This window comes from Echinops telfairi, unplaced genomic scaffold, assembly GCF_000313985.2.
Source record: "Echinops telfairi isolate 266 unplaced genomic scaffold, ASM31398v2 ScPeMD7_17;HRSCAF=63, whole genome shotgun sequence".
In the NCBI taxonomy this organism is placed as follows: Eukaryota; Metazoa; Chordata; class Mammalia; order Afrosoricida; family Tenrecidae; genus Echinops; species Echinops telfairi.
Window position 1 is genome coordinate 6111683 of NW_022103914.1, and position 22478 is coordinate 6134160.

General features: G+C 40.8%; 1 protein-coding gene across 1 annotated transcript in view; it reads left to right on the forward strand.

The window, feature by feature from the left end:
* The window catches only part of SENP5 (SUMO specific peptidase 5), a 51277-nt gene extending 29278 nt beyond the window's left edge, over positions 1 to 21999 (forward strand). Inside the window, exons 5-10 of the mRNA XM_045287526.1 lie at positions 1515 to 1544; positions 1927 to 2004; positions 14262 to 14399; positions 16345 to 16428; positions 19141 to 19191; positions 19982 to 21999. Of these exons, the coding sequence (XP_045143461.1) occupies positions 1515 to 1544; positions 1927 to 2004; positions 14262 to 14399; positions 16345 to 16428; positions 19141 to 19191; positions 19982 to 20092 (492 nt within the window). The 3' untranslated portion in view covers positions 20093 to 21999. The remainder of the gene's footprint in view (positions 1 to 1514; positions 1545 to 1926; positions 2005 to 14261; positions 14400 to 16344; positions 16429 to 19140; positions 19192 to 19981) is intronic.
* The last annotated feature ends 479 nt before the right edge of the window (positions 22000 to 22478 follow it).

Here is a 22478-nt window from a genome sequence, read left to right on the forward strand (position 1 = left end):
TTTAAAATCATTTTATTGGGGGCTCGTACAACTCTTATCGTAATCCATACATACTCCATGGTGTCAAGCACATTTGTACATGTGTTGCCATCATCTTTCTCAAAACATTTGCTTTCCACTTGAGCCCTCCTCATTTTTCCCCTCCTCCCTCCCTGCTCTCTATAGTTTCTATATCATGTTTTCCCTCTAGGTTTTATAATTCTTAGCTAGAACTCAAAGACAATATTCATGCTGAAAGAGTTTATGAAGGAAGTTAACAAGTGTAATGCACGTGAGAAATTCTCAGGATACAGTTGTTCATTCGGGACATGTTACATAGTTCTTTTAGGACTGCTAATAAATGCCCAGAGGGCATGCCACACCACTCTGTCTCAGCCTGAAAGCTGAGACTCCCTGGGTCATTGAACTGAACTCCCCAAATTAAGTGCCCAGAGGCACCGTGCTCCACTAAAGCTCAACCCCAAAGGCACTTTCTTAGCTCCACCTCTATGGGTCAGCAAGTCCAGCTCTCCAATGAAATGCCCAGAAGCAACCCACTATACAAGCCAGCCTTCTGCCCCGAAGTGCTCAGCTTTACTTGCTTTGGGGCTGCAAAGTCCACAGCTTTGTCTCATGCTCTGAGTCCTGTTTCTGCAGCTCATCTGATGTTACAGCTGTCTTTTGGATCCCAGAGGTCTTGAGGACTTGAGGACACACACTACTGCTGGCTCTTACTGGTAGTGAGAGTTCCCCTTCCTGCATCTCAGAGGGCTCATTTTGTACCCAGCAGGATAGCAATTACAGTGAATCCTGTTAACAGTTACTCACAGGTAAAGCCTATCAGTGTCTTTCCCCACCCATGCAGGAAAAGGTGGTTGGATGGGAGTTGCAGAGACATTGGCTAGAAGAGTCATATTAAATAATTCATTGTCCCTGCACTGATTTAGAGACAATTGCTACAAGATTAATCAAACTGCATGGTTCTCACACCAATGCGTATTAGAATCATCTGGAAGGTTGGTGAGCCCCACGCCCGTGTTTGATTGTGGTGGTTTTGTGCAGAGTTGACTCACTCGTTGTGACTCTGTAAGAGAGTAGAGCTGCCTCATACAGACTTCATAGAGCCAGACCACCACATCTTTCTCCTGAGAAGCCACTGGTGGGTTCGAACCACCAGCCTTTCACTTAGTAGCCCAGTACTTACCTACTGTGCCACCTGGGCCCCCTTGGTCTGGGTTAGGGCCAGGTAATTTTGGTTTCTAACAAGTTCCCATGTATTGCTGATACTGCTAATCTATTGACCATACTTTGAAAACTATATCGTACTAAGGGAATAGTTTTAAAATCTCAAGTGAGTCTAAGTTACCAAGTGAGCACTGTAAGACCACAATATGTTTATCATCTCAGGTGAGCTGATACTCCTTATAAGCCAGAAATTTGAAGCCAGGATACAGGACCTGAGGCTCCATATGGCCATGCTAATTTTTGGTGCTAGAAATGATCATGCTAAGCCTGTTTTATAGTTATGACAACAGGAATCTCCAAATCTTCGTCCTCCAGATGGGGTTAGTTGTGCAATCTGTATTTCTTGAGGTCACGGTAATCATCACCTTTTCTCTCACTGCCTCTGTCCACCTCTGTCACTCTGGCTTGGAAAGATTTCTGAGGCTGATTCTCTACGTGATTGAATTCACATAATCTACTGCCAACTTGACTGTCTGAGTCTGATTCCGACTACCACAACTCGAAGTTCATTCCAATGAAAATTTGGAACAGAATCTTCTGAGAACTGTTTCCTATATTTTGTTTTTTTGTTTTGAAGAAGAAACTTTTCCTCCTCCTCTTGTTTATTCTACTTAAAAGTATTCTTAAACTTCCACTCTCTTTTGAAATTTAGTCTGAACACAGCTTAATATTATTTGTTGTTTGTATTTGTGTCTGTTCTAGGTTCATTTCTTCAACAGCTTTTTTCATAGACAGCTGGTAACCAAAGGATATAATGGAGTAAAAAGATGGACTAAGAAGGTATCCTCTTTTTCTTTAAAATTTTTTTGAAAGTATTTGAAATGCAGATGATAAACCACTTTGAGCAGAAGGATAAGAACTTTAATGCCAATGTGATATTTAGAAGCAGATTCTCCCCCCGGCCTGTTTATACTGGAAAAAATGTGTTTAAACATCTCTCTCTGATCAGCATGTGGCTGCAAACACATTCTCTTAGTATTGCTTTTTTTTAAAAAGTTTTATTGGCATATTATTCACATTTCATACAATTCAGTGATTTAATCACATCAAGAAGAGATGTACAGTCATCATCACAGTCAATTTTAGAACATTTGTTTTTATTCTTGTACACACCATTATCAGTTCCCCTTCCACCTCCACCTCCTCTGCCATACCCTCAAGGAACCATTAATCTAGGAACTGTTCTCTAGGTTTACCTGCCCAGGGTTTCATAGAAAAATATTAAAGTAAAATTCAAAACTAACAACAGCAACTAAGTCAAATAGATAAAAATCTCAATAGAAAAGAAAGCAGAAAATATTAAAAACTAGAACAAATTTAAAGTGGATCATAAGGGAGATCAAATGATAAAGTGCTAAATTTTAACCTAATTGCACCTCCAGCAATCTACTTTCCAATGCAGTCTGCATGAGAGATAACTGGGCTGTTCACAGTCCTGGTCTAGGATCATAGGGGGATGCACCAGAGGCCTATCCCACATGTATCTCCCCCACCCCCCCTTTTTTTTTTTAACTGAAACAACTTTAAGATGGGTCAAAAGGGAGATCAAATATATGACAGTACATTAAAATAACTTGCTATTGACTTTACAGTGCTGTCTGATACCCAGCTGTTCACATCCCTTACCTGTGGCCAGAGAGAGTCACTGGAGGCATAGTCCATGGGTGGACCCTGCTAATGGATTGTGGGCTTCCACACTTTAATGTGACCTTTGTTTTTTATTGTAGCTTTTAAATAGACTGTTAGTCTCTTGCAGTTTTATAGAAAGTTTTATTATGATAAAGCCATGCTCATTTATATCATTTATATTCAATATTCATATTACCAGTGGCTGCTTTTGCCTACAAGGTCAGAGACCATATGGTATGCAAATTTTGAAATACTTACTCTCAGGCCATATTGAAAACCTCTGTACTAGCCCATGAAGCAAAAGACCTTTGAGATATGAGACTTTATTTTATTTTTTGAATCATTGTATTTGGGACTCGTACAATTCTTATCACAATCCATACATCCATCTGTTGTGTCAAGCACATATGTACATTTGTTGCTCTCATCATTCTCAAAACATTTGCCTGTGGGGTTAAGGGGAAGAGGGAACCCCACAAAACATCACAGGTTCAGTAGGCGCAATTGTACAGCGATAATAAGTAGAGATTATAGTAAAGTCATAGAGAGCATGAGAGTTAAAGGATGGAGTCAAGTAATGGAGTCAGACGCAATTCATGGTAGCATAGCTCATTTTAGCTAGGCTTGATGGTCCTCATGGAGGGGGCTCAGTCGTCAGAGAAGAAGCCACCGCTTCGTCCTCCTTAGTCACCTTCTCCAGCTACCCTCTGGCCAGCCACCTCCTCCTTGAACCAGGGAGCCTCTCTATTGCTAACCACGCATCATATTTGATTACAGAGTCAAACATCACAGAAAGGGGCAATACAATTCATTCTAGAACAAGTTTGATCACTCTAATGTCTCATATAATAAAACAGACAATTACTATTCTGGGAGGCATGCAAGTTTCCTGATAGCGGACAATAACCTGAGTCACCAGGAGGGGTATTAACATAGGCAATACAATCAATAGGAGAGGAATCACCTAGGGGTGTGCCCACATTTGTTGTGGGAATAACAATGGTGTCTGCTTGATCTAGATAGCTGATAATGGCTATCTAACCGTGGTCATCCTTGGGCGGGTTTGCCCTCTCTGGTATCTCCTGTAAGTGAACAGACCACCATTATCCTTATCAGAAGGGAGTGGGTCTTATTTAGGGTGAGTCAGACTAATAGTCTAGCCACTATAGATGGCTGATGTTAAGGAGAATAACCTCTGACCTACTTTCGCTGATCACCTATTGTACAGTCACTCTTAAGCAGCTAAGTCTGGTACATATTTTGGGGAGACAACTTAAGAGAAATCCTTCTGTTCCCCACATTTGCCTTCTGCTTTAGCCCTTAATATTGGCTGCTCATTTTCCCCTCCCTCTCCATTCGCCCCTTTCTTATGAACCCTTCATAATTCATAAATTATTATTGTTTTGCCATAAATTATACTGTCCGACGTCTTCCCCCGCCCTCTTCTTTGCTGTCCATCCCCCAGAGAGGAGGCTAGATGTAGATTCTTGTAGTCGGTTTCCCAGAGATATGAGACTTTATATTGACCTCCTCTCTGCTTAGAATCTGCCTGAAGCAAAGGAGTGGTCAAAATGTTTGCATGGAACTGGCTGTGCCTTTTGAGGGGTGGTAGTTAGTTGCTATCGAGTTGAAGCCCAGCTCATGGTGGCCCTGTGCAGTGCAACCAAATGCTGCCCCATCAGTTGTGGATCAGACCTTCTGTAGGGTTTTTGGAAGTAGATCACCAAACTATGCTTCCTCCCTCTGGGGTAAAAAGCTTTTAATTGATTTTGTGATCAGTTTCTTTCTTTTGTGTGTGTGTGTTTGTGTGATTAGTTTCTTGAAGAATATAGGAATTGCAGCAGATTATTATTACCTCACCCTCAAATTCCCATCAAGATATAAAACCTGAAACAGGTTTTTAAAATAACCATTAGATTTTGGGGGAGCACGAGAGTCCTAGATATAGCTGTTTTTTAAAAGTTGCGCGGACAGAAAAATTCAGCATGGGTAATTTTCAAAGGTAGTGTTCCCCAAAGTGAAGGAAAAAAATGATAAACCAAGCAGATAAAAATGATAAAGAAATCGTATCTGGGAAATACTAGTAGAAGGCATAAACCAAAAGTGCTGTATATTGGTGAAATTGATGTTTTATGATTGATTTGGCTCGGAAGGAACTGACTAGAGAGGGCGGAAAATGAAAAATAGAGTTCAGTGTCGAGCGAAGTACCAGAATGGTATGCACGAAATGACAGAATTGTCTGTTCCTTCGGTTTTTCCTCATGTACTTGGGGGTCTTGTTAGGTATATCTATAACGTTATGCCTTCTTGAAAGATTGAGTCATATCATTATAAAATGACCTTCTTTGTCTCTAGTAACCGTTTTTGCTTTAAAGCATATCTTGTCTCATATTAACACAGTCCAGAGTCATGAAAATGTACTCCTTTGTCTTCTACTAAGAGTTTTATCGTTTTAGCTCTTGTTCTTAAATCTACACTCTATTTGGAGTTTGTTATTGAGCATGACACGATGTAGTTGATGAAACTTTATTCTTTTGATGTACATATCCAGTTGTTCCAGAATTATTTGTTGAAAATAATTGGCTTTCCCCACTGAATTATCTTGGTAACTTTTCCCAAATCAATTTTTCCTAAATGTAAGGAAGGGTTGGGTTTCATTTTTACATCAATATGACTTTTATGTACATTAATGTGCCTACCATATTATAATTAATTAAATGTATCTGTTTTGTTACTGAAAAAAACTCCCAGTCATTTGAGTCTTTTTTGTCTACTATTTACATTTTACCTATTTTTCCCATTCTTTTAATTTTAATCTTTTTTGGTTACCTATATTTATATTTATAAATAGATAAGAAAATATCCTATAAGTATCATACAGAATAATATGATGTATTATAAATATATAGAAATGTAAATACAAATATACCATCTATTATTCTGTATGATATTTATAGGATCATATTATCGTGTCCAGACTCTGGAGAGGCTAGTCCATATACATTTAATATTACTGATAAGATAGGATTTACAGCTGACAGATGTCTGAAATTCTTTTTGTTTCTCAATTCTTCTGTTGCTCAATTCTTCTGCTGTGTTAAGTAGGGCTTTTTTTTACGGTTCCATTTTAATTCCTTTGCATTTCTCTTTATATATGAGTTATTTCTTGTTACCTGGGAGATTGCCATTAACATCTTAATATATACGAAGCTATAGTTGAGATTTATAACAGTGTGTGCAGCAATGGGCTCAGACACTGGAACTATTATGTTCTGTTGTACAAGGATTGCTAAGGTTTGGAACCAAGTCGATAGCATCTAATAACAACAAGCAACAATTTCAGTAGAATATAAAAACATGGTTCCTCATAGGCATTTCTGTGCCCCTCTCCCCCTTATCCCCCCGCTGCCCCACGTAAACATGGGGTAGACATGCCATGTGAGGATCACCCATTATTATTAGCTGGTGGAGACCGTAATTTGGAATGTTAGCCTCAACAACTTGAGAAAATAAACTTTTGTTCTTTAAACTAACACCAAAACTTAATTTTTATTATAACTCTCTCACCTCCCCTATACTGTTATTACACATTTCATCTTTATACATTTCATGCCTGTCAACATAAACTCTTAATTATTGTTTTATGCAGTTGTCTTTTAAAATCATAGAAAATAAAACGGAGTTACCAACAGAAAATGCATGTATATTGTCCTTTATATTTATCATTACCTTTGCCCTGCCCTTTATAACCCATGTGGATTGTAGTCGCTTTGCGGTTCCATGCCACCTAGGGACACTGGTTAGGGTGTCCTGGAGGGGCAGCTCTTGTTTTGGTTTGGGAATGTAGTAATTAAAAATAGTTTTGCTGCATATAGTGTTCTTGGGTGAGAGTGGGGTGTTTTTGTTCCTGTAAACACTTTGAATATGTCTTTACACGCCTTCTGGCCCCCATGATGTGTGATAAGAAATTATATGCTTTTTCAACTTGAAATTGCATTTTTCACCTTTAAAATTTGTATTTGGTTCCTTTTTGTACTTTCTCTTTATTGCTAGTCTCTATTTGGTAATATATTATTCTTACACTTTTATTTAGCCCATTAGATATAATCTCTTAACTTTAAAAAAATACTTACTTAAAAAAATATACTTAAAATAAACCAAGCTCACTGCCATCAAGTGGATTCTGACTCATGATGACTTTATGTAGTGTTTCTGAGACTAAGTCTTTATGGGAGCAGACATCTTCCTCTTCATCCCAGAGCCAGCTGGTAGGTTTGCACTGCCACCTGCGGTGGGTGCCTTAAGAAGCCTAACCCACAGTGCTGCCAGGGACTCGGCTTCCTTAGGGACTATTCTGTTGCTCACCACCTCCTTTCCTTTTTTTCCTTTCCTGTGTATAGATCATACTTTCTTGTTTCTTTTCAGTGATCTTAGTACTTTTGTTGAAAGTGATCATTTTCAATAATACGCTGTGGTAACTCAGGAAATCAGGTTTTTTTTCCTTTCCAGGGTTTTGTTGCTGCTTATTGTTGTTTGTGACTTTTCTAAGCTGATTCTGTAGTTTTTATTTTTTGTTATGTCTAATCACTTAAGTCTGTACTCCATTAGCTTAGTCGTCAGTGATTTCTTTAAATTCTTGGAACCAATACATGTCTCAGTCTTTGCTGTGTGTGTGTGTTTGTGTGTACATGGCTGTGTCTTTGATGTGTGTCTGTGGGGGGGGGGGTGCAGCACTCAGGCAGTTCACATCTCCCCCTCCTGCTTGCACAGAGCTGTAAAGCCAGCTTTAAGGTGAGACCTTCTTAGGTTTCTCCTGAGCGTGCACGTAGCTGTGCTGTCCTGGGCATAAGCATGGCTCTCGCCGTTCCTCATGTCCCTGTGGACATCTCAACTTTTCCCTTAAGCCTTTTGGTTTGTGTAATGTTTACCCTTAGTGTTAACTGTACCCTGAGTCAACCTTGACTGACTTGCCAGCACGTGTTTTCAACCTTGCCCGCTGGAGACAGGCTTTTAGTATTGGGCTTAAAAAGGAGAGCTCCAACTATCCTTTCCTTCTGGTATTGGGAATTTGGGCGGTTATTGTTTCAAAGTGACCAGAGAGCTGGGGAGAGGACAGTGGTATGTTAGAATGTTATTACTGAGCGAGGTTCCGCTGGGCTTTATGAACAAATGCTAGCTTTGGCTAATTTCCAGAGTTCTTGGGGGAAAAACTTGATTCTGACCATTTTTGTATGCTTTTTCATTGCTTTGCTGGAAGGGCAAGTTTTCAGAGATCCTTCCTTATTCTGCCCTTTTTGCGGATGTCACTCAAAGCAAAGACATTGAAAGAGGGGCAAAATGGAAGAAGCCACCACAGAAGATCAGAAAACTAGACCAGAAGAATTAAATAGCAGTAACTAGTCATGCCTAACACAGGATCAGTAGCAGAATACAAATTTGAGGATGGCTTCATAAAGGAGAATGACTCCTGTACTAGAGGTTTAAAAATGAAAAACACCGAAAGGAAAAAACAGAACAATTGGAACAGAAAAGATGCTCAAACATATAAGATGTTCTGGAACAGAAACAATTGTTTGTTTGTTTTTAAACAATTGTTTTTTAAATAAGACTTACTTTGTCCCAGGGTAGAGGTAGGGGTGGATTTTAAAGTTACACTCTCTAACTTTTTTTTTTTCCAGTTGTGGCATTTTCTTTTCAAATCAGTTTATTGGGGGCTCATACAGCTGTGCTCAGGATACACACATACATCCATTGTGTCAGACGCATTTGTACATTTATCACCATCATCATTTTCAAAACATTTTATTTCTACTTGAGCCTTTGGTATGAGCTCCTCATTTCCCCCCCTCCTTCTTTAACATTTTCAACAAGGTTAAAATGCCCTACATTAATGAATCTAGACATTGAACATTACTATCTCTAATTATCACTTAAAAAGAATGACATCCCACCATAATGTGCCTCCTAATGGGAGAATATATACTGTATATACTCGTGTATAAGCCGAGTTTTCCAGCACATTTTTAATGCAGTTTTTGTGGTAAAATTAGGTGCCTCAGCTGATATTCGGGTTGGCTTATACACAAATATATACGGTAATCTCCCATATGAATACTCTGGCCAAAAAAATGGGTTTGAATCTCAATAGGCATAAAGATCCAGCACCAAGGATGATGGCAACAATACTACCAGGGATACAGTAGACAAAGTCCAGACTGTTGAAAACTCTACAGGATTAGTGTTGTGAAAGAAACCTTTGGAGAGTAGGATTTTGAACCACTTCCCAACAGTTCATAAGAATAGCATAGAAATCTCTTGCATGTGAGAATTTGATTGGTATAGGAAACAGGTGGCCAAGTCCCACTAACAGATGGCAGCTGACTGTCATCTTTCGTTGGAGTACTGCTGCCAGTTTTCTTGCTGCTAGTTACTCCAGTTCATAGTGACTGCGCACAGCAGCATGAAACACTGCCTGGTCCTGTGCCATCCTCACCATCACTCTCGTGTGAGCCCGTGCTTGCAGCCACTGGGTCAGTTCATCTCATTGGGGGTCGGTGTTTTCCCTGATCCTCTACTTTGCCATGTATGGTGTTCTTCTCCAGGGACTGGTGTTCCTCCTGATAATGTGTCCAAAGTACCTGAGACTAAGTCTTGTCATCCTGGAAAAAAATTTAGTTTGGGCAGTCTGTGGTACTTTCAATAGTCTTCACCAACACCAGAATTCAAAGGCATCGATTATCTGGTTTTCCTTTCTTATTGTCCTGCTTTCACATACTATATATAATCGAGTATAAGTTGACCTGAATATCAGCAGAGGCACCCAATTTTACCACAAGAACTGCATCAAAAATGTGCTGAAAAGCTCGGCTTATACCCCAGTGTATATGGTACATGTGAGGCGGTTGGCAAACTCCATGGCTGGGTCAGGTATATCTCAGTCCTCAAAGTGACATCATCCTTGCTTTTCAACACTTTAACCTGCTTGGCGGTAATCTCGAGTGTAGCTCGGGGTAAATGTTAACTGTCAGAAGCGGTAACCCCGAGCCACACTCAGGATTACACTTCAGAGAAGTCCCTTAATTACTGACATAATTAGACCGCCAGGGAGGTTAAAGAGGTCTAGTGGAGCAGATTTGACAATGCAGTACATCCTTCGATTTCTTGACTTTTGTTAATCTAAGCTAAATGAAATTCTTAATAACTTTAATCTTTTCTCTATTTATTATGGTGTTGCTTATTGGCCCAGCTGTGAGGATTTTAATTTTCTTAATGTTGAGTTGTAATCCATACAGAAGGCTGCAGTTTTTTTGTGTGTGATTGGTTTATTTTATATATTTATTTTTTATTAAATTCTTTCACTGAGGACTCTTACATCTCTTATCACAATCCATACATTCATCCAGTGTCAAGCACATTTGCACAGATGCTGCCATCATCATTTTCAAAGCATTCTCTTCCCATTGAGCCCCTGATATCAGTTCCCCATTTTTCCCCCTCCCTTTCCCGCCTGCTCAACCTCATGAGCCCTTGATAAGTTATAGATTATTATTTTCACATCTTATATCATCATCCGTCACCCCTCACCCACTTTTCCATTGTTCGTCCCTGAGGGGGGGTTGTAGGTTGATCCTTGTGTTTGATTTCCCCTTTCTCCCCCCACCCTCCCCTAACCCTCCTGGTATCTCTACTCTCATTATTGGCCCTGAGGGGTGTATCTATCCTGGATTCCCTGTATTGTTCTTGTCTGTAACAGTGTGCATGCTCTGGTCTAATCTGATTTGTAAGGTAGAATTGAGGTCATGATAGTGGGGGAAGGAAGCACCAAAGAACTAGAGGAAAGTTGTGTGTTTCCTCAGTGCTATACTGCACCCTCACGGGCTCATTTCTTCCCTATGACCCTTCTCTAGGGGGATGTCCAATTGTCTACAGATGGACATTGGGTCTCCACTCCATGCCACCCCCCCATTCACCTTGGGTATGATTTTGTTCTGGGTCTTAGATGCCTGGTACCTGATCCCATCAATGCCTCATAATCCCACAGGTTGGTGTGCTTCTTCCATGTGGGCTTTGTTGCTTCTCAGCTAGATGGCCGTTTGTTTATCTTCAAGCCTTTAAGACCCTAGATAATATATCTTTCAATAGCCAGGCACCATCAGCTTTCTTCACCACATTTGCTTATTCACCAGGTTTGTCTTCAGCGGTTGTGTCGGGAAGGGGTGCATCATAGAATGCCATTTTAATAGAAGAAAGTATTCTTGCATTGAGGGAGTACTTGAGTGGAGGCCCAATGTCCTTCTGCTACCTTAATACTAAACCTATAAATATATGCACATAGGTCTATTTACCCATCCTCATATAAATATATTTGCATATGTACATGCCTGTATTTAGACCTCTACAAATGCCCTTTGCCTCCTAGCTCTTTCCTCTATTTCCTTTGACTTTCCTCTTGTCCCACTATCATGCTCAGCCTTCATTTGGGTTTTGGCAGTTCCTCTTGGTTACATTACCCTTGATCACACCCTACCAGGCCTTCTACACCCTCCTCACCTCCGATTTGGGTCATTTGTTCTCTTGTCCCTGGGTTTGTTAGCACCACTACCTTTCCCCCCACTTCCCCCTCTCCCGTGTCCCCCCTCAGAATTGTCGGTCCCATTGTTTTCTCCTCCAGATTGTTCATCCAGCCTGTCTTATTTAGATAGACCTGCGGAGATAATAACATGCATAAAAACAAGACAGAGCAAAACCAAGCAACAAAATAAAAATAACAATAAGCCAATGACAAAAAACACAACAAGAAAGAAAAGCTTGTAGTTAGTTCAAGGACTATTTGTTGGCCTTTAGGAGTGTTTTCCAGCCCCAGTCTGTTGGGGCACCACGCCCTGGCCCCAAAGTCCACCTTTAGCATTCCCTGGGGACCTTGCTGCTCCATTCCATTGCTGCTCCATTCCATTGCTGGTTGCACCCCCTTAATGTTTTGCCTCGGTGTGGTGGATGTGGCAGGATCAGATTGGGGAGGGCGGTTTATTTCTAACAAAGGCTTATATATCTTTGGGGGCGTGCAAGCCCCCTGATTCCAGGTAAAGACATACGTCACAGGAAGGCGTTGTACTATAGGTAATACAGTATGGGAGGGGGACGATCTAAGGGCATACACACAATAGGAAGGGGAGGGATTAGGGGTACACATGTGACAAGATGGGTGGATCCTAGATTCAGGACAGCAGCCTAACTTTGGATGTCACTGAGCAGGTTTGACCTGTTTTAAGCTCTCCAGGGAAGCAATCACTATCCTATCAAAAGGGTGTGAGCCCCACCTACAGTGGACCAGACAGGCTCTGATTGCTCTGGATGGCTGAATGCCTTCAGGGAGATAACTTGACAATCATTTACCATTAGTTGCAAGCAGGGCCCTAGTTCTGACATATATTTGGGGGAGATGAGCCGGGGAACAGCCTTTTTCTATCCCACAGTTGGGTCGGAGTAGTGATAGAACATCTTTGCTTTCAGTGTGAAGAAAGCATTTCTGGTTTTCACTGCTAGTTACATGCTCAGCTGTAGTTTTTTTGGTACATGTCCTTTATTAGAGTAAGGGAGGTCTCTTCCTAGTTTGATGAGGGTCTTTAATCATAAATAGATGTTAAATTTCATTAAAGGCTTTTTTTCTAAAGGGATGATCTCATGAGTGTTCTTCATTATTCTGTGCACTGGACCAAACTGACAGAGCAGCACTTGTCTCGAGACAGGGCTGGGCCCACAGGACCAATTGGTGCCGTTTGACACTCTTCATGGCCCTGGCTTAGTTCACTTTCTGCGTACATGCCGCCGGTCAAAGCAGACTGATTGACAAGACTACACTTTTCTCTGAGGGGTACTAAACAGCTATGATAATAGGCAGATCTGTATGATTCTCTTTAGATGGAAGGTAACAAATAGTTAGCATCAATAATACAACCTACACTACTGTCATTCATAATTTCTTTATGAGAGAGCTTAAAAAATTCCATAGAAAAATGGAATTGAAAGATAAAGGTATTTTTCCATGAACTTTTTGACCCTTCCTCATATATAATTTTCTGTGTAGAAGAGAAAAAGAGAAAAATAATATGATAAAAACTAGAAGAAAAAGATCTGGAAAGGTATATACTAAGGAGTATCTTTGTATTTTCTAATTAGTATATAATTGCTTTTATAATAGAATTTTATAATAAAAGAAATATTTTAAAAAGTACTTCCTTTGAGAAGAATGTAAATTTGATCTTTAATACTGTATTTTAAATGACTCCTTGTTTTAGATACTCAGGATTATTGAGCTGCAGAAAGCCAGTTATCTACTGTCTGCTCTTTTCTTCTGCCCACCTCATCCTCCAGGTTTATGGATGCAGAAACTATGAAAGTCAGAAGTCTGGAACGCCTTGCTCTGAGGTCACATAGACTAGTAAATCTAGAACAGAATATTATCTGATTATCAGAGAGCAAAATGGGAAGTCTTAGGAAATTGCTTTCTAAAAGTGTGATGTAGTTTAAAATAGCTTTTGTAATTATTTTAGCCCAAGCAATCACTAAAATACTCTTTTACAAATACCTTTAAAAATTAATTCATTCAATTATAACTGTTTATTGAGCAACTACTGTTTATTATTCATCTTAGGGTTGGGATTTTAAGTACACTAGTAAATGTTTCTGGATTGTAAAAGATATATATTAGGGTCTATATGCATTGGGATAATAACATGTAAAGGATATACAGAATTGTCAATTTCAACCGCTCATAGACTTGAATAAGCACAAATAATAGTGGTTTGTTGATTATAATGTGCTAATAGTATTATCAGTTCTTTGAATTTCACGTGCTCCTAGATTTTCATAACAGGCTCATAAGGTAGGTACTATTGTTAACTGCATTTCATAGTTCAGAAATTCACGGCACAAGGAGGCTAAGAAAAAAAGCCATCCGACTCCTACGTGAAGAGCCACAGTGGAACCTGAGCACCAAAGCGGCCGAATCCCAGTGACTTCACTGAGTCCTAGAATGCTGGGGGGCTTATTGCTTATGCTGTTTTCTGACATGACGAGCTAATCAAGACTTGAGGAATTTGGCTCAAATATGTGCACAAGAAATTAACTCAGCTTAAAAATAAGGGGCCGACTCCTTCGGCATAGATCAGCATAGGTTTAGTGGACTAAATGGAAAATTGCGCTTTATAAATGGTCAGTTTTCTTACGTTACATACTATGTCTTACTGGTCACGAGCATGGGCTTTAGACTAGACCTGGGTTCGCATGGTGGCCGATGCTTCCAGCTTCATGACCGTGGGCGGGTCAGTCGGTACATGAGAGCTGCTGCCGCTTGTCCTTGGTTGGCATAGCCCGTGGTGATGGCTGCGTTTCTTTCTCGTCCTGATCAGGTGGATTTGTTCAAAAAGAGTCTTCTGTTGATTCCTATTCACCTGGAAGTCCACTGGTCTCTCATTACCGTGACACTGTCTAATCGGATTATTTCATTTTATGATTCACAAGGCATTCATTTTAAATTTTGTGTAGAGGTAAGTTCTTTACTGTTGTTTTGTTTCATTTACTTTGTGATTGACCAAATACCATCTTAGTTTCAGATAGAGCAGCAGAAATCAGTATCACATAGAAACAGTTCTAATCAGGAAAACCAAGCCTGAAGCCCTCTGAAATGTAGCAGAGCAAAGGACTACAAGACAAGAGGTAGTTGTCTAAGTCCTGAGATAAATACTCTGTTTGGACATTTTGTAAATTGACTGAAATCTTCAAAATAACTTGTAGATTGAATTATAACATGAGTGTCAACTGGTAAAATAATAAGTTGTAAATTAATGCGAGTTGAACAAGAAAGCTATATACAAAGGCAGCATAGATGATCAATAGATGTCCAGATTTTTCTGCACTAGCAAGAACCAGTTAGAAATGTAACTGACACAGAGTCTATTTGCAAAAGCAGCACAAATCCAAGAATACACCCTCATGAGAAATGGACAAGTTCTTTATAATAAAAACTCTAAAAATTTATTTAAGTATTTAAAAGACATCTAAATCCATGGAAAGAAAAGCAGACTCAGTATTGGAGAGTGATCAGTTCTCCCTAAACTAGCATCTACCAATTTCTGTCATAATAAATTTCCTAGCATGAGTGTAAATGGAATTCCATATGCTCATCCTAAATTCATATGCAGAATTCCTAAACGATTTTGAACTAGAACAGTGAAGAATATTTGCTCTATCACATGTCAAACATACAGTAAAAGTTTCCATAGATTTATATTTTTTAATTTAAAAAATTTAAGTTTTATTGCCATAAAATTCATGTATCATACAATCCAATGGTTTGACTATGTTGTTATTATTTTTTTAATACTGTATTTGTATTTTGCCTTAGGACGAGATTCCTTGGTGGAACAGCGTAGAGAATTTGTGGAATTCTTATGTGGCATTGGTGGTGGTGGTTAGGTGGTGTCTAGTCAGTTGTTGACTCATAAAAGCCCCGTGTGGTGCAGTTGCCCCTTAGGGTCTCCTCTGCTGTCATCTTGATGGGAGCAGATTGCCTCTTCTTTCTCCTGCAGAGCCACGGGGGGTTTGAACCACCAGCCTTTTGTTTATCAGGTGAGCACTTCACCATGGTGCCACCAGAACTCCTTTGGGAAAGGACAAATTGTGCCTTCCCTTGGAAGCTAAGCTGTCGATTTGAGAAAGTATACGACCTTCATACTATTTCTAAAGACAAATTCCAGATGAAACAAAAACCTAGCGATAAGACATGAAACTCTAAAAGTGTTAGAATGTTTTGTTTTTAGAGCAGGGAATGCGTTCCTAGATCAAACACCCAAAAGCAAAGGACATAAAGGAAGAGTCCTAGATTTGACTGTCTCATAATTTAAAATTTTTGTGTCATAAAGTTAAATGTCAAGTGACATACTTGGAAAAAACATTTGCTTTTGTATATCGGCAGATGGTTTATATCTTGAATCTATATTTTAAAAGCTACTCCAAGCGAATTAAAAGGACCCCAGTAGAAATGAACAAAGACGAGAACTGCCCCAGGACCGAGTGTTCCCTTCACCAGCAGCCTCTCTCAGGCAGACGGTGGCGAACACTGGACAGCAGTTTTCCATGTCCGCGCCGCTCTGGGTCATGGAGCGGGGCAGAGTCTGACTGTCTTTTTACCTTGCCAGTGGTTATGTTGCTTAAGTTCCAGGGCCAGCATGTTACATTATTGCTGAGTAGGCTGACCGTCTCATAAATGGTCCTCTAATTAAGTAAATACCAGCACCCCCAGGGCCCGAGTCCCCTCCCACACAACATGAAGTGAGAGGATGGGAAGAAAGTTCCAGCTTTAAACCCTTGAGATGATGATGTGCCCAAGTATGGACCCACAGCCGCCGCCGCTGTGTCTGTCTGCTGCGGACAGGTTCCTTTTCCACCAGCTGATGAAACGCAGCATCTGTGTTGTGGTTTCTTTTTAACCAGAATATAAGAAAGTATTTGCTGACTGAAGCCAGAGAAAAAAATAGACCTGAATTTCTTCAGGGTTGGCAGACTGCGGTTACAAAGGTACGTATGGGATAAAAATGAAAACCCAGGCGTGTCCAGGGGGATGGAATGATCTGAGGGGGGGCTTGTCTTTCAGAGAATTTGAGGCGTAGCGATGAGACCTACAGAGGTTGGCAGCCCCAGAGAGACGACTCCGGGGCCACACCCTTGGGGTTTAGTAATCATCATCTGGCTGCTCCGTTCCCCAGAGCTTGTTGGGAACAGGTGACGGGAGTCATTCTGTCGGTGAACAGCTATTAATGATTTGGCTGTCTGTTGACTTTGTTCGTGGTGCTTTAGTGGCGTTGCCTCTTGTCTCCTGCCTCTTATTTCCAGATGACCCACACAGACGCTAAGGAATGCTGAAATGAGAGTTTCACTTCACTAAGGGAGCAAGTGTGCTCAGCTCCTGGACAGCAGGCATTTGGGGAAGACAGTGGCCTCAGTGCTTCCCTCCAAACACAATCTGGAGGCAGTGTTAGGCCCAGGCATGACAGCTGTGTGTGGACCTGACCGAGTGCCTTGGTTTAGTGTCCTGTTTGACATTTTATTACCAGTGCGTTATAGTTCTCAAAGTGCTTTTGCTTGTCTGATCTCACTTGATCCTCACAGCAGCTCTGTGATAGGCTAGTAAAATAAACACCATCATATTGTAATAGCTGAGAAAACTGAAGCTAACTTGTGAACCCTGCCCAGTCGGGTCTGGGATCTCAGGTCTTTCTGTGTGTCAAGATAATTGACACATGCTGAAGAACTAGGGCCCTTGAACTCAGAGAAAACAAGATTTATTTGTTCATCCTTGAACTGGAACCAAATGCTAAATTTAAAAATCGTTTTGTGTTTTAAATGACCCAGTGTATCAAGTTCAAACCGGAGCTTAGTTTAAAATGTTCTGAATTTATCCAGCTACAATTCCACATATTTTCAGATACTCCCTTTAAGTTTAGTCGGATCTCTCATGCTCCCACTCTAGGCAGGATAGAGAATATTATAACTGCTTAACCTTCATCTAAGAATTAATTGGACAGGGTTATGTCACAAGAATTGAAAAGTAAAGAATAGGAGGCGGGGCTGTCACCATCAAAGGATTGCAGGCATATGTTCTCTGACCCACAAGGCCATTTTGATTCCATTGCCAGTGAATTGATAGCCAAACTCAGTATTCAAATGGAAGTTTTAATTACAGGGTTTTCTTTCACTTCCCGTTTCTTTTTTGAAAAGTTTTTATTGGCGTACAATTCACATGTCATATAATTTAGTAGTTTAACCATATTAAGAAGAGTTGTGGAATTATCACAATTTCAGAACATTTTTTTCTTTTTCATACCTATTGTTGTCCGCTCCCCATTTCCCCTCAACCTCCCCTGCCATTGCCCCTAGGTCAATCCCGTTAGTGCCTCTCTAGATTTTCCTATCTTGGATTTCATATACATAAAATCATTAAACAGACAAAAAAGACCCACAAACAATGACAAAACAGAAACTTAATCAAAAAGCTGAAAATATTAAAAACTGAAACTTTAAAATGGGTGAAATGAACGATCAAATGATATTACGTGTTCACCTAACTGCATCATTCATAGTTGACTTCACAGTGCTCTCCCTCTGATAGCCAGGCTATTCACTTCCCTAGACTGTGATTGGAGGGGATTTACCAGAGGCCAATCCACAACCCAAAATTGATTTTAAATTTCCACGGCCTCCATAGACTTCTGCAAACCAGGTGTTCACAGTTTACGTTCTGACACCATTCCCTTCTTTAGATTTGGATTGTATTATTTATAATCCTTGGATCTACAGGCTGGTATGCTTCTTCCATGCGGACCTAGTTAACACTTCTCTTAGATGACTGCTTGTGTGAAGACAAGCCTTCAAGACAGGATCCCAGATGCTATTCTTTCTCATATCTGGGCACCATCTGCTTCATGCTACAGCACCCGTATCTTCAGTGATGTCTTCCTTAAGGCAGGAATTGAGTAGGGCCATGTCATAAGAACTAATTTTTCTTAATTAATTAAAATGAGAGCACAAAATCTATTCACTTATCTATGATTTTATAGATATCTCTGGTTCACTTTAGGGACATCATTATAATTTTATAATAGCAAACATTATAAAATCATCCCCATGGGGGCAGAAAGTAATTCTATTGAGTAATAAATAAATTCAGTAATTTATTCAATGGTATAGGATTTAAAATATAGTCGAGAAGAAAATGATACATACGTAGTCTGGCTTTTCAGAAAGTAGTGATGAATTGTTGACTTGTTCAGAATAGAAGCATAAATGATTGGATGCTATTTATACACACAGTGAGGGCCGAGCATAGGGCAACATTTTCTATAACTCTCTCAAAGGCAGAACCATGCCTGGCAGACTAATAACATAAAAAAAGCAGAAAGGGCATTAAAATAGTAAGCATATGGTAGTCCTGGACCACCAATCATTGGGCACCCTCAAAGCAAGAGATTCAAACCAATTGCCCTCCCATTTCTGGTCTTTAGAAATCCTGGTTGCCACTTGATAGCTCTTTCCATGTGACCAGATACATCCATAAAACCAGCGCTTAAGATAAAAAGATGCCAGAGGTATAGCCAAGCTGCCCTGGACAGGCAACTTTTCTGCCTCTTGCACCCCCTCACCCCTACCCTCACTATGCGCGCGCATGCGTGCGCACACAGACGTGCTGTTCAAACAGGAGCATGTTTTGATGGTGATTCTGTTTCTCTTCAGTGTATTCCACAACAGAAAAACGACAGTGACTGTGGGGTCTTTGTGCTCCAGGTAAGCAGATGCTACGTTTGTTCCCCTTTCTTTCAGAATTCACAGTGTGCTCACTGGGCTCGTTGACTTCAGAGAGGAAAATGGGGAGCACCTTTATCGTGTGTGTGGCACTCTGTCCAGGCAGCCAAGCACTTACTATCCTTGGGAAATGGTGGTTTCTGCCTTTTAGATGTTGGGTATCATCGGGGCCCACAGACGCTAATGATTTCCCAGCTGGAGATTGATCTGAACTTGTCCATATTGCAGACCTAGTCTTTGCATAACTACTATTCCTTCTGTTTCTCTTACCTGTTGACAAGCAACCTGCAGGTCTTTAACACAGAATAAATTGATTTTACATAAGGACCACTTCTGAAAATTGCTGTCATATTGTAGGTGTCCTTAGAGGTCTAAATGGGTTACAGAAAAAATTTAATTTCTTTGTCATTTACAAAGGAAATTTTGTAATTCTTGAATTTAGATACTTGCAAAGATCTTAGGAAATAGGCCTTATGAGTGCCTGGGACCTGTGAACAAATGTAGGCTCCCCCTTGAAGCTGGGTCGGGGCTACCTGCTTTGCGTTCCCAGCGGGTTGCACCTGCAGAGGCCTCAAAACCCTGTCACCGTCCTGAATGGGGGTGGAGGGGAGAGTCCATACTGACATGGAACATTCCACTTGGAGGAAAAGGTTTGACTAGTTGGGACCCCTTGTACAGTGCTGCCTTAGGCGCTGGCAGGTCTGTATTTGGTGAGATGCAGCGGGCAGGTACACCTCTCTGCATGCCACTTACGTGTTCCTAACCTTTGCAGTACTGCAAGTGCCTCGCCTTAGAGCAGCCTTTCCAGTTTTCACAAGAAGACATGCCCCGAGTGCGGAAGAGGATTTACAAGGAGTTGTGTGAATGCCGGCTCATGGACTGAAACTCAGCAGGGACTCTTGGGAAGTCTGACCAGTTGGAGCAGGTGGCTTGTTACTTGAATCTCCAAACACTTATTTGAATTTTTACAGATATTCAGATCAGTGGCATTGGACCACTATTGTTACCTCAAATTTATTTCTGCCCTTAGTAATTTCTCCAGCGACCATGTACTATTTTAATGTTCAGTTTGGTTTCACTTAATTTTATGGATTCCCCCCGTTCTGTCCCTCCCCTCCCTTGATATTTAATATTTATTATCCAAACGCATGCAGATAGAGCATGCAGTTCAGAGTATTAAAAAAACAAAAAACAAAAAAATAACAACCTAGTATATTTGGTGCAGCTTTTGAAGCTTAGAAGTAAACTGAATACAGGTTTAAAATTTAACCCAAGAATCTTAACATGCAGGATCTGTTTTTAATGACTCATACCTGGGGAGGGGGGAGCAGAAAGGGTAGCTAGGAGTGGTTTTCACAAAGCCAGTTTTCTTTTCTTCTTAACCGGCAGCACTTTGCCCTGACTCCTCCCTTTCCAGGGGAGTCTTGGACAGTGAGATGCAGTCGCTTTTGAAGTGTGAGATGGGAGTGGCCCTAAGCTCACTGGTGGTTCCCTTTATGGAGGCACAGGACCTGCTTTTTTTGGGAAGAGTTAAAGTTTGAATGCACTGTCATTCACTGGGAATGCTGACTAAGACCAGGTAGGGGCAAGAATGAAGTAATATCGCTCGTGCATTAAAGCCGTTCAGCATTTGTCACCCAGCATGTCCTGGCTGCCTTTGCAATAGGATGACGTGGTTCCCTGCACCCTGCTCTCACATAAGGTGGTCCATTACCTTAGCACATAAGAGATTTCAATCCTGGTTTGAAGAATTGTAAGAAATAGTCAATCTTATAACTGTTTTAACTGGGACATTGAATACCATTGGTCAAACCATTGAGAATTTCAGCCTTATAGGAGTAACTTATAAGGTGTCATTTCCCTTGGTGGGTTGCCTCCCTATGGGCAAAATTCCGATTTACTCAATGCACTTCTATTTCAAGGATATTTAAGAGGATGACATTTTTGAAAATGAACATTTAAAATTTTCATGTATAGAAAACCAACTTCAGGTCTTTTGCAGGTGGGTGGGGAGGAAAGAAGGTAAAAAGGCTTGATTCCCACGGGAGCAATTGTTAGGGTCTCCTTGTGGCTCCTGGTGCAGGATCCTCGAGATTCAGTGTCCCCACACTGACTGACACTCCTCCAGGAGTTCTGTTTCTAAGAAGAGTCTCACCTCTGAGGAAAGCAGAAGTGGTCCAGTCTGTCTGCTTAGCACATTCAGATTAAAGTAATGGGTCTTGCCTATTGTATCTGACCTCTTGTAATGAATTTGACCAGAAATAAGGGAAGATGCATGTTAAGCCCATCCAGTTGTCTTTTCAGAACTAAGGGGAGAGAGTAAAAGTGTATATATGATAGCCAGAAAAACAAGTAAATGGTAAAAGAAACTTGAGTTTATTCAAGTGTGGGGTGTTGAAAATGAGAAGCTCACAAGTGTGCAGTTTAACTTGGCTGTGATCCAGGGCTGGGAGCAGACTGCCTGCTAGTGGTCAAGGGTTGAGTTAGATCATGTTTACATGCAGGGCTCCTACCTCCAGATATTCCCAGCACTGAGCAACAGGCCCAGCACTCCCCTCAGTCCTCCATGCTCAAACTCCTCAGTAGAAAACCGGGCCAGTATTTTGTATTATGCTTCAAGTCATTAAAGAGACTTTCTGTGATTAGCGGCACTTTATGTTGTTACACATAGAGGTGTAAGCATTGGAAATAAATACAATTTATAGGGTGGGGCAGGTGTTCTAGATAAGTGGTTCTCAACCATCCTAATGCCGCGATCCTTTAATACAGTTCCTCATATAGTGGTGACCCCCCAACCATAAAATTTTTGTTGCTACTTCATAACTGTAATCTTGCTACTGTTATGAATCAGGCAACCCCCATGAAAGGGTCGTTCGACCCCCAAAGGGGTCGGAACCCACAGGTTGAGAACCGCTATTCTAGATATAATTATGCAAACATGAGACTTTTCAAATATGTATGCAAAGCATTTGTGTCTGGTAATTTGGTGAGGTGAGGTGAGGGGACAATTAGGGTAGGGTGCTATACCAAATACCAAAGTAGCCAGTAACTAGGGTCATTTATCATGTCTTGAGAGTGATGAGAACTCCACATGTTGCCCTCAGAAGGGACAGAATTCCTCTCTGGCAAGAATCGTAACTAATGCCCAGGGCTGGAAAGGTCATTCTTTCCCTCCTCACGCTGGTAGGAGCTTGCATGGAAGTGCATTGAGGGTCTTGGAGGAGCTGCCCAAGCCCACTGCTGCTTTCACTCGTAGCACATTGTCCAGC